The 17,466-nt window shown below is 51.9% G+C and overlaps 1 protein-coding gene and 1 long non-coding RNA gene across 14 annotated transcripts in view; one reads left to right on the top strand and one right to left on the bottom strand.

The window, feature by feature from the left end:
- Window positions 1-17,466, top strand: part of sls (sallimus) — a 188,024-nt gene that overhangs the window by 131,170 nt on the left and 39,388 nt on the right. For 9 of the 13 annotated variants that reach the window (XM_076528787.1, XM_076528780.1, XM_076528770.1 and 6 more), the window contains 3 exons: window positions 1,096-1,162; window positions 1,788-1,841; window positions 7,308-16,931. In XM_076528787.1, coding sequence (XP_076384902.1) covers window positions 1,096-1,162; window positions 1,788-1,841; window positions 7,308-16,931 — 9,745 coding nt within the window. Of the gene's footprint in view, window positions 1-1,095; window positions 1,163-1,787; window positions 1,842-3,611; window positions 3,776-7,307; window positions 16,932-17,466 lie in introns of those variants that run through there. The other 4 variants (XM_076528778.1, XM_076528791.1, XM_076528793.1 and 1 more) reach the window with 3 other exon arrangements.
- On the bottom strand, window positions 3,043-5,253 carry LOC117224023 (uncharacterized). The gene is made up of 2 exons (XR_004491088.2): window positions 4,885-5,253; window positions 3,043-4,043 (listed from the first exon to the last, which is right to left on the bottom strand). It is a non-coding gene; the product is annotated as an uncharacterized LOC117224023 (long non-coding RNA).

Here is a 17,466-nt window from a genome sequence, read left to right on the forward strand (position 1 = left end):
TAAGATTTAGAGATCCGCACTTTCGGCGGAACGACTCGCTTTTCTTTGCCGTCCGCAAAATTTTCCACGATTTTGTTCGCTCTGCTACGTTCGACCATAGAATTGCCGTGTCCTGAACGCGACTCACAATTAACATTGCTCATAGTTGTCCTTTAACCTTTCCACGGCGGACATTTTCGAGCATTTGTGCCAGCCACAAATCCATTTAATCCATTCGAATCTTTACGATTCGATTATGTTGATCCTTTTGTTGGCTTTCAATATTAATTCGTTAAGCGTGCAGCTATTTTGCTGGACTTTTTGTTGAAGCGGCACGTCGGCATTACAGTAAATTCTCCCTAATTCGCGCTCAGATTGTGCAGAAAAATGGACAATTTGGGAAGAGGATTATTCGAGCCTTGCGGTTCGTTTATATAGTTCATAATTTTACATTTTTGTACACAATCTGAACGCGAATTAGGGAGAATTTACCGTATTTCTTACCTTGATACTGCCGGTCCCATACGCCGATGCCGCACAGTGCTTGGTTTCTGTACAAAAAGTGGCAAAGAAACATGTAACAACTAAAATTATACAGTAATGTCTCCCTTACTGACGCTCAGATTGTCCACTAAATTAGATAATTTGGGAAGAGAAGATACGATTTTTTTTAATCGTGGACAATATATAACTATAAAAATAAACCGCAACCTCCACTTCCCAAATTGTCCATTTTTGTGGTCAATCTGGGCGTCAATTAGAGAGACATTGCTGTATATCTAAGCGTTACTTTTTCATTTTATATTACTAGTATTCTTTTACTACTCTTCTACTTACTCTTGCAAACCTTCCTAATTTTAACTAACACGTAAACGAACATTCACAATCCTCGGTTCGTCGTTTGAAATATCGAGTGTCCTAACTCTAAAATTTATTCTAAAATTTGAATAACACCAGAAACTTAAAGGAACGCCAGATTTTTATGTTAGATCTTGTAACAGCGAACATTGTTCGAAAATTGTTGTTCAGGCTTCCAAGATAAGAGTCGTCGTGAAAGAAATGATTCACTTCGCCGAATGTATCTTTATTTCGCTCGTAAACGCGTTTCATTTTTAGGTTGAAACGGCGGCACGTGTCACCGAACGAGTGGATATCGTCCGCAAGACCGAGGTCCATTTCATGGGTAAGTGGCGATCGCGTGCGGCAACGTTTGAAACGAAACGAAACGAAACGATCCAAGTATTAATGATCTTCGGACTTGCAGCATCACAAATCCGTTTGCAGTTTTTTTGTTTTCCTAGACGTTAAAAAAACCATAGATACTTTTGATGTTGGTGTGTGCTTGCGTGGCTGCCTTACGAACACAATTTTTTTTCTCTACGTTGTCCTAATAATATCTTTTTCTTTTTCCTGTTTTTTTCTTCTCTCTTCTCTCTATACTTATCTGTCTTGTAAATATATATACATATATACATCGATCGCTTTACAGCTAGACGTAAGCTCGACTAAGCATGCGTCACGATTTCTTTTTCTTTCTTTTGTTTCATGTAACCGTGTATGTTAATTATACGTAACGATGCGCCTGTACACATTTTCGAATCGAACGAATAAAGTGAATTATATTTTTTACGAGTTGCCATAATCGCCGCTCGTGTGTGCTGTTGCGTGTGTTGTTGTTTTTTATTATTATTATTATTATTATTATTATTATTACTCACATCCGAGTTCTGTTCTTCTGCATTGTTTCTCGTACTCCTCCCCCCAATTTCCCGAGGCTCCCACGAGAACAAACGATCTTTTGGTTGCAGAGAGGAGGGACGAAAGAAAAGCCGTCCGCACGCAGGATATTCGAGACATTAAAGGTTTGAAGCAACGAGTTTCAGTGCATGGGTTATACGTTCGAATGATCGGCCGTTCGTTTTGATTGGCGAACGGGTGAACAGCATTTTAATCGTCTTTTTTTTATTTCTTTACCGTTTACTCGAGAAAACGCACCGGTGTCCGGACAGTCGACACCGCATCAAGATCTTTTCTCACCTGCATTTCACAGTCACGATTTCTATTCGCTTTTATAATCCACTTGTGCATTTATAGATTCAGCATTCCATTCGATTAAGTATTCATTTTTCATACTTTCGCCGGACAGAGTGTACCACGACGGCAGGCGTGGATTTGAACGTGTACAAACGGCGTTCAAAAATATGAGATACAATTTGTTCGTGTTAAAAATTTGCTATGCACGCGCGTAGAATTATTTCATTATTTCTTCGTCTGTTATTAATAATTTGTTGGATAATATTCAGTGAACTTGTTCGAACACATTCCTATAAATTCTCATAATTTTGATCTTATTTTGGGATAAAGATACTTTGTTTTTAAATATCTTACAATTGTTTTATATTATTTTATAGTTATTTAGCTAACTATCTTATTTATATTGCACGGCAAGATTAGTATAAAAATAGTGATCGCATCTCGCTATGATTCACTGTACCATATTGCGGAGAACGTTTAACGACAGTAGAAATACAGTAATGTCTCCACGATTGTCACAATTTTGCTGTGCCACGAGTGTCGCGGTGCTAGTGACTACGCCTATGTGATCTGTCGGCCACGTGATACGATTCGAAGGCAATTCGGAGGCCACGTGACAAGATTCAAGGGAAATTCAAAGGCCACATGACACTTGAAGGCAATTCGGAGGTCACGTGACACGATTCGAGGGAAATTCAGAGGCCACGTGATTTGATTCGAAGGCAATTCAGAGGCCATATGACACGATTCGAAAGCAATTTGGAGGCCACGTGACACGATTCGAAGGCAATTTGGTCACGAGACACGATACGGAGGCAATTCGAAGGCCACATGCCACTATTCCAAGGCAATTCGGAGGATACATGCCACGATTCCTGACTCACACCAAATCAGATCATTAGCATCCGTCGACTCTTATCATCGACGTAGCAATAAATTACATAGGCGTAGTATTAGCACAGTGAAATTCACAGCGACCCGAAATTTGGCATTTCCGGGAGAAATCATTGTAGAGAAATCAAAACCATATTTTCCAAAAACATCGATATATAATCACCATCAAAAAATCTACATCAGATCTTTATTTGTCCTTATTTAATTCAGTCATTTAACAATTACATCACCGTCCTGGTACGCTTTCTATGATATTTAGATGTAATGATCATTGAAAAAGATTTAGGATAAGGTAATCTAAAGGGAACGTGAAATTCGTGGACACTAATTGTAAAACGCGTTGGTACGCGTGAAAATCGTTTGAAATTAACGAACAAAGAAAAAAAGAAGAGTAAACGTTTCTTTTAGATCGCCCTTGGTTTTTCGAAGCGATGCAAATGAAAATTTGGTAATGCCAACTTTTCAGATGCGAAATTTTGTGATCAATCAATAATCGACACCATCGAGCTCACGAACGTCGTTTCTAATTATCTCACGTCGATATTCTCATCTCATCTAATACGCTGAATTATAATAATAACCGGACGCGTGGCCCCGTTCGTAGCTTAGAATACGAATAATAACTAGTCGTGAAGTATGTTGTTACGCACCGATCGCACGATACGGTCTCTCTACGTAATGATTTGATTTTATTATTCTTTCAGATGCATGAAGCTTTACTTGATCGAATAATAAGCAGTAAAATATGTCTGCCTATGCCGCTATGCTTTCCACGCGCCGTATATATCCCGCCATAGTTAACATTCTTGTCAACTCTAACTCGATTTACGCCCAGTTAAAAAAAAAAGAAAAAACAAAAAAAGAAAAATCACAATATCCGTTCCCAACGACTCCAAAAACTCTCGACGCTTCGCGATACGAGCTTCGCGCTGCTAATACAGTGTTCGATGTAAGTAAGATACAGATCTGTACCACGGTACATGTTTTTTTATTTCATTGGTGTTCCGTTACGGATCGTGATCGATTTTTGTGTGATTGTATCGTGCCGTTTCTTGGTTTTCCAGTTTTCTCCCGTTTCTTCTTTTTTCTTCTTCTTATTCTTCTTCTCTCCACGAACGTAGATCGCCTGGACGAAACTGTGAAATAATACGCGTGAAAATAGAAAACTGTTTGCTTGGAGAAAATAGTCAGCCTAGAGAAAGATACATGTTTTAATGCAGGGTGTCCCAATATTATTGCACGAGCGAGAGCAGAGAGGTTCCTGAGGTCATTTGAAGCAACTTTTTCCTTAGTAAAAATGTTCTACGAGGCTTCGTTTACGACTTATTAACGAAAAACGACGACCAATGAGAGGCGAGCGCGGCTGACGCCCCTCCCTCGCGGCCGCTGCACCAGGCGGACGGCGCGACGCGTCATTGACCGCGAGAGCGGAGCGCCGGCCGCGCTCGCTCTCCGATTGGTCGCCGCTTAGACCGCTCGTTGGCCGCCTAGCGCCAGGCCAGCTCGTCTCTCATTGGTCAACGTTTTTCGTTAATAACTCGTCGAACGAAGCCACGAATTGCACTTTCGCCGAGGAAAAAGTTACTTGAAACCCCTAATTTCCTGCTTGTATAATAATTTCAGCACACCCTGTATAATTCGTGTTTATAATTGAATCGTAATTCGTACAGCGTTATTTAGTTGTCACGAGGACAATGTTTCTCGCATACTTTCTTACGAACGCGGTGTTTTATTTCACGGTTTCGAATGTAATTTTCTGGCGATGCGCAGAGAACAGTCAACCGTTTTACATTTGCAATATATGTACTTGTTACTGTTACACATTCAAGTTACACACTCTCACATGAATTTTTCCGTACAACAATATGTTAGCCCTCCCCCCTACATGCGAGAAACAACACGAACGAGAGATTGTCATGCGTTTCGTTCGTCCTTTCGTTTCATATTCTGTTTTTTTTATTTCCTTCTTTTTCTTACGTTTTTTCTTTCACTTTTTGTTTTCTGCTGTTGGTAGTTGGCACGATGTGTAACAGACAAGCATCTCTTATTTTTGTGTTCATGTTGGTTTGACTTCTGGCCGGCCTCTACTATTTCTTTCTATTACTACACTGATACTCGCACACTCACCCACCTCTTATTTAAAAAACAAAAAACACTACGAATGCCCTAGTGCCTGCACTCAGCTACACTGCACACTACTCTGTACCGCAACAAACATTCCAGAGACATCGTAGTTCCGCCGTGATATTATATATTTAACAGCGGTTCGATTTTTCCGTACGTTCCGAAACTCGCACGATTCAATCGATTGTACGCCGTCGATATTGACCCAAAACGAGACCAGTCGTTTCACCGAATCGTCACTCGGACGCAGGTAAACTTGTCTCTTAGTTTTCTTTGACTGAAGGGTAAATTGTACATTCGTGTGAAAACGAGACGTTTTTCTTTGTTTTTAATTATACAATTTAGGGGACTTTTTGGAAGTTCATATTTTTATAGAACGTTTCCGAGGAAAATGGGAATCATTGAACGGTTATTTTTTACTCAAATAGCTTCATTCTGTTTAAAATATGTACATATCGTTTTATTAGTAATTATTAGAATGTTTCAGATAGAAATTGTTTTCTTAGAAATTATTAGGTAGAAATTATTTCAGATAGAAATCGTTTTCTTAAAAATTATTAAAATGTTTCAAATAGAAATCGTTTTGTTAGAAATTATTAAAATGTACAAAACACAAATCGTTATGTTCGAAATTATTAAAACATTCGAAACACAAATCGTTTTATTAGAGATTATTAAAATATTTCAAATACAAATCGTTTTGTTAAAAATTATTAAAATATCTTGTTACGTCACAGTAATACCAGTTAGAATACATTAGCAAATGACTGTATCGACTGCGTTTCTAGTAACCGAATATCCGAACTGAACTTAATTTAAAAATAAATCGTAGATACTTTTAACAATCGAATATCTTTACGTATGAAACGATTAGAGAAATAGACGAAATTTCCATCGAAAATCGAATCGATCCAGTTCACGTCTCCCGTTTGTCTTGAAAAGGTTAATATGTATTACCAGCAGCACTGAGAACGGATCGTTGAATAAGTTCCACGCGACTTCACTTTGCCCGCGACGTACGATAAATTCTCTCCAATTGTCTCTCAGCTTGCAAGCAAAGCTGGACAATTTGGGAAGAGGTGATACGATTGTTCGAGCCTCGCGGTTCGTTGTATATAGAGTGTCCCGTAATTATGGCACTTTCGGAAAACGAGGGGTTCCCAAGGTCATTCGAAGCAACTGTTTCCTCAGCGAAAATGCGATTCGCGGCTACGTTTACGAGTCATTAACGAAGACCAGTGACCAATGGAAGGCAAGCTCGGCTGACGCGCGCCGTCCGAGCCGCCGAGTGGACGGCGCCCGGCTCCGCGCATTGGCTCGGCCGTCGCGCGCCAGCCGAGCCAATCAGCGGAACCGGGCCTTGCGTCAGCCGCGCTCGTCTCTCATTGGTCAAGCGTTTTTCGTTAGTAACTCGTAAACGAAGCCGCGGATCGCAATTTCGCTAAGGAAAAAGTTACTTCGAATCGCCTCTTCTTTCCAGCTGTTGACATAATTATGGTATATTCTGTATAGGAATCGTATCTTTTTCTCCCAAATCGCCAACTTTCGTTTCCAAGCTTTTCCGTTTCTAAATTGGGGAAAAAATTGAATCTATCACCGAATCGAAAATTCTAAAAGACCGTCGCGAAGGGACCAGTTCAACAACAACAGATCCGAACGAAAACACGATACCTTTGGAAGCCGCGAGAAACTACTATCGATACCGAAACCACGCTGATCACACTACTGCGTCCGCTGCCAAAACATACACACACATTTTCTTTCCTTTTTTTGTTTCTGTCTCGCACGCCGCCCGTCTTCATTCCGTCCGTACAAATTAATCCGAGCACCACTTCTATTTCAACAAGCTGGTCCCGGCGTGCGCCGTGCTGTCCGTAGAGGAGTTTTCTTTTTCTTTTTCCTTTTTTTCCCGTTGACACTTTGTTACACGTTGTTGAAAGCACGATTATTGTTCTTAGCCAAAAAAAAACACAGCATCCGCTCGAGAATGGTTCGTCGCATGTCGCAAGTCTCGTTTACTTTTGTCTAAAGAAAAACAAACAAAAAAATCAAAAAAATAAAATAAAAAAACAGCGAATGGTTTTCTTTCCTTTCTTCGATCTTATCTCTAATAGCGATACGTGCGAGCGAAAGAGCGAGCGACTGAGAGAGAGAGCGAGAACGTTGGCTGAGGAAGAGAGAGAGAGAGAGAGAGAGAGAGAGAGAAAGAGTTTAGAACAGAGAGCACACCCCGCACGCGTCTGATTGACACGAATATTCTCACATACTTTCCACAGAATACGAGGACACACGGCAGGCACACACAACACCGCGCAAACGAAAAGATACAATACCAACGGAACAGATCGAGGCGAGAAAGGAAGATAGGGAAGAGGGGGTACAGGTTGTAGTGGTCGAGGAGATCGAGGAAACGGAACGGGAGAAGAGGAAGCGAAAGGACGTGGAGGAGCTCGAGGAAGAGATAACAGAGACCGTAATCGTAGAAACGGACGAACAGGGTAGACTGACTCGGAAGCTGAAGAAACGCGGTGAGAAGCAAATAGAAATCATAGAACAAGAAGCAAAAGAACAAGTAGTAAAAGAACAAGAAAAAGAACAAGAAGAAGAAGAAATAATAGAAGAAGAAGAGATCACAGAGAGGCGAAGAAAGCAGCTAAGGCCGAAGCGGCCGCAAATCGGTCGCGCCGAGGTCGAGCTCGAGGAGCTCGAAGAGCTTGAAGTAAAAGGCGACGAGGTCGTGTCCTCGGTGATGCTGAACGTGCCGATCCAGCGTCACCAGGTGGTGGCGATGGACCGTGCGATCGACCAGGCGCCGGGCAAGCCTGAGTTCGAGAAGGCGAAGCTGACGATGGACACCATCACACCCTTAACAGAACAATTAATACCCGTCCAAGAGAAAGAGATCGACGAGATCAGCGTGATAAAACCGATCGAGCGCAAAGCGTCTTTATCGATCTCCCCAGTGGAGCCATACTCAACGACGGAGACGACGGTGCAGGCGTCGACGGGCGAGTTCGCGGACACGTTCAAGCCGACGTCGTACGAGGCGACGCCAGCCATAGTCCCGTCGGAGAGTCTATTAATCAGCGAGACCTTGGCGAGCGACGCGGAGGTCTCGAGCTTAACGCTCGTTAAACAGGAGCTCGGCAGGAAAGCGGAAGTGACGGTAACCTTGCAAGAGGCCGCGACGGTCTACGAGACCATGGTGAGCCAGACGGAGGTGCCGACGGAGGACTTCGTGGCGCCTTTGGCCGCCGAAGCGGAGGACACGGTGCTCGCTCAGATCGGGCTCTCGGTGTACGAGGTGCAGGAAGGCCTGTCCGAGGACAAGCTAGAGCCCCTGAAGACGGTGCCAGCGCGGCCTAGAGTGAACGTGACGGCGATGGAGCCGCTGCAGGTGGAGGAAGTGCGGCCGGAGGACAAGCCTGGTAAATATTACCCGGAGCTGATCGTGCCGACAGAGATCGCAACGCAGAGCGTAATCTCGCAAAGACAGCGTGTTACTGAAGAGATGCACGCGCCGGAGAAAGAAGGCGAGTACGTGCCAGGAAGACTTCCGCCTAGCCAGAAGGCGCAGGTGGGCATCAGCTACGGGAACGAGGCTGCGGTGATCGAGCAGAGTCTGGTGCAGGAGAGCGAGGGAGTGTACGTGACGGAGAGGAGGGTGGACGCTTTCGAGGCGGTGGCGAACGTGACGTTGCTGGAGGGCGTGTCCGTGTTGACGGTGCAGCCGCAGGACACGGAGACCGCCTTGACGATAGAGGAAGCTAAAAAAGCGGAAGCCGATCTTAATATTATCGAGGTAGCATCGGCGATCACTATAGAAACCGTTTCGTCCGAAAAGGAAACGGACTACCAACCTGGCGACAAGCCGGCTGCGAAGACGGCGCAGACGTCGGTGTCCTCTTTGGAGATCGGCTCAGTCTCGAGCACCCTGGTGCAAGAGTCCGAGGGAGTCTATCAACCTTCGCAGAAACCGACGAAGGTCTTAGCCGAGACGACGATCCGTCCGGAGGAGCACGTGACGGTGTCCGAGGTGCACACGGCGGACTATCCGGCGGACCTGAAGGACGAGCTGAAGTACGTGGAGGAAAGCGGCACGGTGACGGTGCAGCTGACCGAGGCGAAGGTAATCGAGGAGACGCTGGCGCACGACAGGGAGACCAGCATGGAGGAGGCGGCGAGGCCGGAGGAGCGGGTCGTGGAGACCAGCTACGACGGGATCAGAAGCGTGGAGGTCTTCCAGACGACGTCGGTCGAGAAGGAAGCCGAGTTGCGGATCTTCGAGATGCCGGAGTCGCATCGCGGCAGAACGGTCCCGACGCACCCTGTGGTCTCGCTGGAAGTCGAGATGACTCAGCCGGAGGACAACTTGGGCGAGGTGTTGAAGGACGCGCCGACCTCCGGGCTGGCCATGGTCGTGCCGATCGGCCTGCAGGAGACCGTGGTGGCCGAGACGGTGGCGGCCGAAGACTTGGCTTTGGTTACAAAGGAACAGGCGCCGGAGTCGAAAATAGCTGAAGTGACTCTGGACGAGATAGAGAGCGTGCGGACGACCATCGTGATCGCCGGGGAGACGGAGTCGGAGTACCTGAAGTCGGAGGTGAAGGGAGCCTACGCGAGCACGGAGTTCACGACGCAGGTGGCGCCAGTGTTCGAAGAGGTGCGGACTCACTCGCCGACCGGGGAATACGTCCCTGAAGAGAAACCGGCTTCCGGCGTGGCGCAGCCGAGCCACGTGCCCTTGGAGAGCGTCACGGTGGCCTTGCAGGAGGCCGCCGAGAAGGAAGATCTCTACCGAATCGACGCGAGACCCGACGGCAAGACGGCGATGGTGGAGCTGACGGAGGCAAGGCCCGGCGCCACGGTGCTCGAGGTGATCCCCCACGACCGGGAGAACGTCTACAGCCCTGACGAGAAGCCTCAGGACTACAAGGCGCAGCCTCTGGTATCGGGGCACACGGTGGCCTTGAAATCCGAGACGCTGGTGACACAGAGCACCGGCGAGATCGCCGCGGAGCAGCCGAAGCCAGGAACGGCGGTGCTTCAACGGGACACCATGGAGCAGCTGATCGTGACGGAGACGACCGTCGCGGAGACGGAGAGGGTCAGAGAAGAAGAAACGAGACCTGCGGAGCAGAGCGCCGATGTGGAGATCTGTTCGAAATCAGAGAAACTGACGGTGACCGAGGTGACGGCCGCGGTGAGCGAGGAAAGGCTGAAGATCGAAGAACTGCCGAAGGAAAGACGAGTCACGATGGGGATCACGGGAAGTCACGAGGTCGCCGAGATGCAGGAGACGGTTGCGGCTAGCAACGTGGATCTTCTGAAGGAGGAAAAGGTGAAGGAGGAGCGCGCGAGTGAACAGCAGAGCGGATTGGAGGTGGTCGAGCAGACCGAGGTCTCGGTGTCGGAGAAGGAGTCCTTGCTGCAGGAGGACGTGAAGCCGGAGACGAAGATCGTAGAGGTGGTGTTCGAGATGGGCGAAGGTGTTGTCGTCGGGATCACTTACCCCGAAGACAAGGAAGCCGTGTTCACCGGAAAAGAGAAACCAAAAGGCGTCGAGGCGACTGTGGAGATCATCGCGCAAGCGGTCGCGTCCAAGTTCGAAGTGACTAGCGACACCGGTCTGAGTGAACTGATCAGCGACGCGGTACCTGAGACCAAGCCGAAGACCACGGTGATGCCGATCGAGGCCTTGATCTCCGAGGAGGTGCAGACCAGGGAGACGGAGGCGCCGTTCGCGGAGGAGAAGCCCGCCGACAGGACGGCGAACCTCGAGTTCGTCACCGGCGAAGGTCTCATCGTCTCTTCTGTAACAGCCGAGGACAAGGAGGCCGTCCTTCCCAAAGCGGAAAAACCGGAGACCAAGCTGGCAACCTTGGACGTGCCGACGAGGGTCGTGGCCGAGGTCAGCGAGACGACGGCCACCGACAACGTCGACGAGTTCGCGCAACCGGAAACGACCTCCGCGACCGCGACCGCCGATCACGTCGCGTTCCACAGCATGATCACCACGGAGACAGCGGCCGGCGACCTTGAAAAACCGATGGAAGACTTCGTGCAGCCGGATCGCAAGGTCGTCGACGTGACCTTCGAGGAGGGCGAGGGGGTGACGGTGACGGAGACGATCGTTTCCGACAAGGAGAAGGAGTACATCGAGAGGCTGGAGATGCGAGGGGAGCAGGCGACGCCGGCGTTCGACGCGCACAAGGTCGCGCAGCTGACGGAGGTCACGGCGGCCGCAGCGCCCGGCGAGCTGAGGGTGCCGACACCCTCCGCGGCCGCCGCCAGGGAGGAGAGGTTGCCGTTCGAGAGCCTCGTGCAGACCGAGACGATCGTGTCCGAGACTGAGCAAGAATTCAAGGACAAGGCCGTCGAGACCACCAAGGCCGAGGTCTCCGTCAGCGAGATAATCAGCGCGACGACCATCGCCGAGGTCACGGCGGACAAGGAGGACGTGCTGCGCATTCCAGAAAAGCCTGCCGAGAAGCAGGCGAGCGTCCAGTTCGCTGGCCACGTGATCGCGGAGCAGACAGAGGTCACCGTGGACGCCAGCGCTGGCAAACTCGAAGACCTGAAGCCGGTCGCAGCCTCGGCGATTCCGTCGAGCATCCCCTTGGAGGCGGTGATCAGCTCGGAGACGCAGCCCACGGAGGCCGAAGGCCTTCTAGACAAAGACAAGATACCGACGCAGGCTCTGGCGGACTTGACCTTGGTTGAGGATCGAAGCATCCAGGTGTCCGCGGTGGTTTCCGGCGACAAAGAAGAAGAGTACATAACGAAAGAGCTACCGGAGACGAAGACTGCCGACAAGAGCCTGGTCGGCGGCCACGCGGTCGCGCAGACGACGCTGCAGGTGCTCGACTTCAGCACCGGGGACCTGATCGAGGAGAGACCCTCCGAGGCCACCGCTCTTGAAGAGCACATCCCGTTCGTGCCATTGATCGAGTCTCAGCCGGTCATCCAGGAAAGCGAGGAGAAGTTCGTGCCGGGCGCGATCCCGGAGAACAAACGAGCCGTGGTGGACCTTGAAGAGGGTAGGAGCATCGTGACGGTGTCCCAGGTGACCCCCGCGGACAAAGAATCTCTGTACGTTGCCGAAGAAGCGCCGTCGAAGCACGCGGCCACCGTCGGCCTGGACGCCGCGCGCGGCATCGCCGAAACGACTGCGGTCGCCGTCGAAGACGCTCTCGCCGAGGTCACCTTCGATAAACCGGACCAGAAGAAGGCGCAGACGACGCAGGAGGTGTACCAAAGCATCCTGGTGACCCAGGACATCGTGCAGGACCAGGAGAACGCGTTCGAAGGGAAGTTCAAGCCGGCGGTGCAGCAAGTAGACATCAGCATCGAGGAAGGAAAACGCGTGACCACGGTGACAGAGGTCAGCTTAGCGGACAGAGAGGACATCCTGAAGACCGTTCAAGAAGAGAAGACCCGATCAGCGGTGCCAAGCGTGGTTGCGGGTCACGAGGTGGCGGAGAGGTCGGAGATCGTGGCGGAGCAGAGCACTGGCGAGATGGAGATCCTGAAGCCGGCCACGGCGACGGCGCAGGTGGGCCGCAAGCCTTTCGAGCCTGTTGAGACAACGGAGCAGGTTCTAGCGGAGAAGGAAGTGGACAAGGTCGAGGCCCCAGCGGCGCAGAAGAGCAGCGCCAGGGTGACGTTCGACGAGAACCGGTTCGTCGCGATCACGGAGGCCACGGCGACTCAGGACGCCGAGTCGGCGCTGTCGGAGCTGAAGAGGCCCCGCGAGGAGCTAGCGAAGCCTTCGATGGAGGGCAAGGAGGTCGCCGAGCAGATGGAAGTGACCTTGAGAGAGGGCCTCGGAGAGGTATCTGAATTACTTAAGCCGGGCGCCGTCGAGGCGCGTCCGACGCAGAGCACGCTGGAGAGCGTCGACGTCAGCGAGACGGTTGCTGAAGAACGCGAGACGGTCTTCGAGGAGAAGCTGAAGGTGGACGAGCGGAGCGCGACCGTGGCGTTCGTCGAGGGCAAAAGCATCACGGTGGCCCAGGTGATCATCCAAGACAAAGAGTCCACGATGGAGACCTTGACGAGACGCGACGAGACCAAGGCTGAGGTGAGCCTGACCAAGGTCGGCATGGACGTCGCGCAGAAGGCGCAGGTGTTCGTTGAGCAGAGCACGGGGCTGGTCCAGCCGCTGGAGAAGCATGAGGCGAAGGCGCAGCCGACGCAGGACGCGTTGCAGCCGATCGTCGTCGAGGAGACACCCAGCGCGGAGAGCGAGGGCACCCTGGACAGGCGCCCGAAGCCGGCCACGTCCACCGCGGTGGCGACCTTCGAAGAAGGTCACGGGGTCTCAGTGACGGAGGTGACCTCTGCCGAGGTCGAATCAGCGCTGAAAGAAAAGAAACTAGACGCCTCTCACACAGCCACGAGGACCATAATCGCCGAGCGGAGTATCATCGAGACGACGACGGTCGAGTCGCAGGTTAACGTCCCCGACAAGACCGATGACCTCGCCGTGACCCCGCAGGTGGCGGTTCCAGGTCAGGACACCTTCGAGAGTATAATCGTGAACGAGAGCTTGGTCGAAGAAAGCGAGCAGAGCTTCGAGGGCGCGTTCAAGCCGCAGACGCAGAGAGCGGACGTGGACATCGAGAAGGTCAAATCTCTTCAGGTCTCGGAGACGGTTCCTGAGGACAGAGAGGCGGTGTTCGACGTCGCTCCGAAACGCGAAGGCGTCACAGCCACTCAAGACATCAGCCTTCTTGAAACGATCTTGGGCTCGATGATAGAAAGCGTCCAATCGACAGAAGAGATTCGCGAGGAGAAGCAGACGAGCACTCAGGCGACGGTCACGCAGACGCTGATCGAGACGGCGGTGAAGACCGAGACGACGCTCGGCGAGCGTGAAGAGACGTTCTCAGGGCAGTTCAAACCCGAAGAGCAGAAGGGTAAGCCGCAGTTCGAGGGGCTGAGCACGGTGACGGTGACCGAGGTGGTCTCCAGCGAGGTCGAGGACGTCCTTCCGACGGAAGTCGCGCCTAAAATGCAGCAAGCGCAGCCTAGCCTGACCGGCAGGGAGGCTCCTGAAGTGCTCCAGGTGATCACTGGAGCGACCACAGAGATCCTAGAAAAGGCGACGAAGCTTAAGGAACAACAGGGCATTGTTGAAATAGAAGAGCTCTCTTCCGTCGCGGTCAGCGAGGTGATCTCGAGCGAGGTCGAGGATATCCTTCCAACAGAAGCCGCGCCTAAAATGCAGCAAGCGCAGCCAAGCCTGACTGGAAGAGAAGTTCCTGAAGTGCTCCAGGTGATCACTGGAGCGACCACAGAGATCCTAGAAAAGGCGACGGAGCTTAAGGAACAACAAGGCATCGTAGAAATAGAGGAGCTCTCTTCCGTCGCGGTCAGCGAGGTGATCTCGAGCGAGGTCGAGGACGTCCTCCCAACAGACGTGGCGCCCAAGATGCGGCAAGCGCAGCCAAGCCTGACCGGAAGAGAAGTTCCTGAAGTGCTCCAGGTGATCACTGGAGCGACCACAGAGATCCTAGAAAAGGCGACGGAGCTTAAGGAACAACAAGGCATCGTGGAAATAGAAGAGCTCTCTTCTGTCGCGGTCAGCGAGGTGATCTCCAGCGAGGCGGAGGACGTGCTCGCGCTAGCGACCGCGCCGAAAGATCAAAAGGCAGACTTCAACATCCTCGGCAGAGAGGTCGCCGAGACGACGCAAGTGACGGCTGTCACAGAAACAGAGGATCTGTCCTTGAAGCAGCCGGACGAGCAGAGAGGAAAGCCGACGGTGGACGAGCTGACGCCGTTGATGGTGTCGCACGTGGTGTCCGGCGAACTTGAAGAAGCGATGCCGGCTCCCGAAGTCCCCAAAGAGAAGACCGCTCAGCCTAGCTTGCTCGGCAGAGACGTTGCGGAGACGATGCAGGTGTTGACAGTAGCCAGCGCGGAGGATCTTGTCGCAGCGCCGGCTCCTGAAGAACAAAAAGGCAAGCCTCAGGTAGAAGAACTAGCTCCATTGACGGTCTCGCAAGTGGTGTCCCAGGAGGCGGAGGACCTGCTGCCGACGCCCGAGGTGCCTGTGCAGAGAGAGGCCCAACCCAACCTGATCGGCAGGGACGTGGCGCAGACGTTGGAGGTGTTGACCATGAGCAACGTCGACATCCTATCCGCAATAACGAAACCGGGAGAACAAAGAGGTGTGCCGGGTCTTGAGGAGCTGGTGTCCCTGTCCGTGTCGCAGACGGTGTCCACTGAGATGGAGGACGTGCTGCTGAGTCCGGAGGTGCCGACGGAGAAGCTGGCGCAGCCGAGCCTGATCGGCCACGACGTGGCGGAGACGACGCAGGTGTTGACGATGATCAGCGCGCAGGAGCTGGCCGCGTCGAAGGCGCCCGAACAACAGAAAGGAAAGCCGAGCGTCGAGGAGTTGACATCGTTGACGGTCTCGCAGACGCTGTCGCACGAGACCGAGGCGCTCCTGGAGAGCGAAGCTGCGCCGAGCGGAGTGATGGCGAAGCCGGCGTTGACGGGCAGAGAGGTTGCTGAAACCAGCCAGGTGCTAACCGTGAGCAATGTAGAAGAGCTGGAGAAGCCGGCGCTGCCTGAAGAGCAGACAGGAAAGCCGAGACTGGACGAGCTGGCGTCGTTGACGGTGTCCCAGGTGATCTCGAGCGAGCTTGAAGACGCGCTGCCAGTGGCAGAAAAGCCCACGGAGAAGATCGCGCAGGCCCAGATGAGCGGCAGAGAGGTTGCTGAAAAGACCGAAGTGTTAACCGTGAGCAATGTAGAAGAGCTGGAGAAGCCGGCGCTGCCTGAAGAGCAGACTGGAAAGCCGAGAGTGGACGAGCTGGAGTCGTTGATGGTGTCCCAGGTGATCTCGAGCGAGCTTGAAGACGCGCTTCCGGCGCCGGAGAGGCCCGCGGAGAAGATCGCGAAGCCGGCGTTGATCGGCCGAGAGGTCGCCGAGAAGACCGAGGTGCTCACCGTGAGCAATGTAGAAGAGCTGGAGAAGCCGGAGGTGCCGGAGAGTCAGAAGGGCAAGCCGGACGTTGAAGAGATGAGCTTCGTGACGGTGTCCGAGGTGGTCTCCACCGAGAAAGAGAAGGAGATGCCGGCGCCGGAGGCTCCGAAGGAGCGCAAGGCGCTCGCAAAGCTGGACAGCATTGAAGTAGCGGAGACGAGCGAGGTGCTGACGATGGCCAGCGCCGAGGAGCTGCCGAGACCTAAAGGGCCCGAGGAGCAGAAGGGCAAGCCGCAGCTGGAGGAGCTGTTGCCTCTGTCGATCTCTGAAGTCGCTTACAGCGAGGCGGAAGTTGGTCTAACGACGCCGGACGAACCGACGGCGCAGACTGCGAAGCCGAGTCTTCTGGGCATACAAGTGGCCCAGAAGTCGCTGGTGATACCGTCCTCGGCCACGGAGGAGCTCGGCGAGGCCGAGAAGCCCGAGAGCAAGCGGATCCTGCCGGAGCAAATCCCGTTCGAGAGCATTGAACAATCGCAGACGTTGGCGCAGGAGCGGGAAGGCACGCTCGTCGTCGAGAAGACTAGCAAAACGGCGACCGCCGAGGTCACGTTCCGCGTGTCGGAGGGCCTCGAGGTCACGCAGGTGACCGCGACCGAGCAGGAAGCCAAGGAAGTGGTGAAAGGCGTGGCGAAAGAGGCGGCCGCGCAGCCGGATGTGATCCGAAGGGAGGTCGCTCTGAAGACCGAGGTTCAGCCCGAGGACGCGGCCACCGAGTTCGAGGTGACCAGGCCGGAAGGCAAGACCGCGAAAGGCGTCGCCGAGCTGCGGCAAGGCGTGATCGTCACCGAGCCAATGGCCGCCGGTGAGCTCGAGTCAGATCTACCCGAGTCCGTGATTCCTTTCGCGAAGTTAGTGAACGTTTCGATCGTAGCCGAGCACCTGGAACACGTTGCTGGTGAGTATTTCTTGATATCAAGGTATAAGATTCGCGCGGACCGGACGGACGGTGACGACGGCGACGACCGTGTTAGGGGACCAGGAGAACGGAGGACGTCGTTGCACGACGAATGTTCGATCGACGTCGAAATATGTACTCGAATTTCTCGGATGCTGCGCGAGACGCGCGCGTGTCTCTCTCTCACTGTGTGTTCGTCGACGATCCAATGGTGTCGATCCGCGTTGGATGTTTAGGGACGATCGTCGATCCGAGTTTTTAGGATAGGTGCGACGACGAGGTAAACAAAGGTTATGTTAAGGTAGGTATTATTATTGCGACACACGGTTATTGCCGTCAGTTAACACACGGCCGCCCATTATACAGCAACAGGATATCTCTCCATAACACACTCTCACAAAGAAGACACACAAAACAGAACATTTAACATATTTGTATTTTCAAAGAAACGAACATTCTTTTTCCAAAATGGATTTTCTCTGTTACGATGATCAGATTCAAGGAGTTTAGTCGATGATCGGGATTATGGTCGACG

The sequence above is a fragment of the Megalopta genalis genome, chromosome 1 (assembly GCF_051020955.1).
Source record: "Megalopta genalis isolate 19385.01 chromosome 1, iyMegGena1_principal, whole genome shotgun sequence".
In the NCBI taxonomy this organism is placed as follows: Eukaryota; Metazoa; Arthropoda; class Insecta; order Hymenoptera; family Halictidae; genus Megalopta; species Megalopta genalis.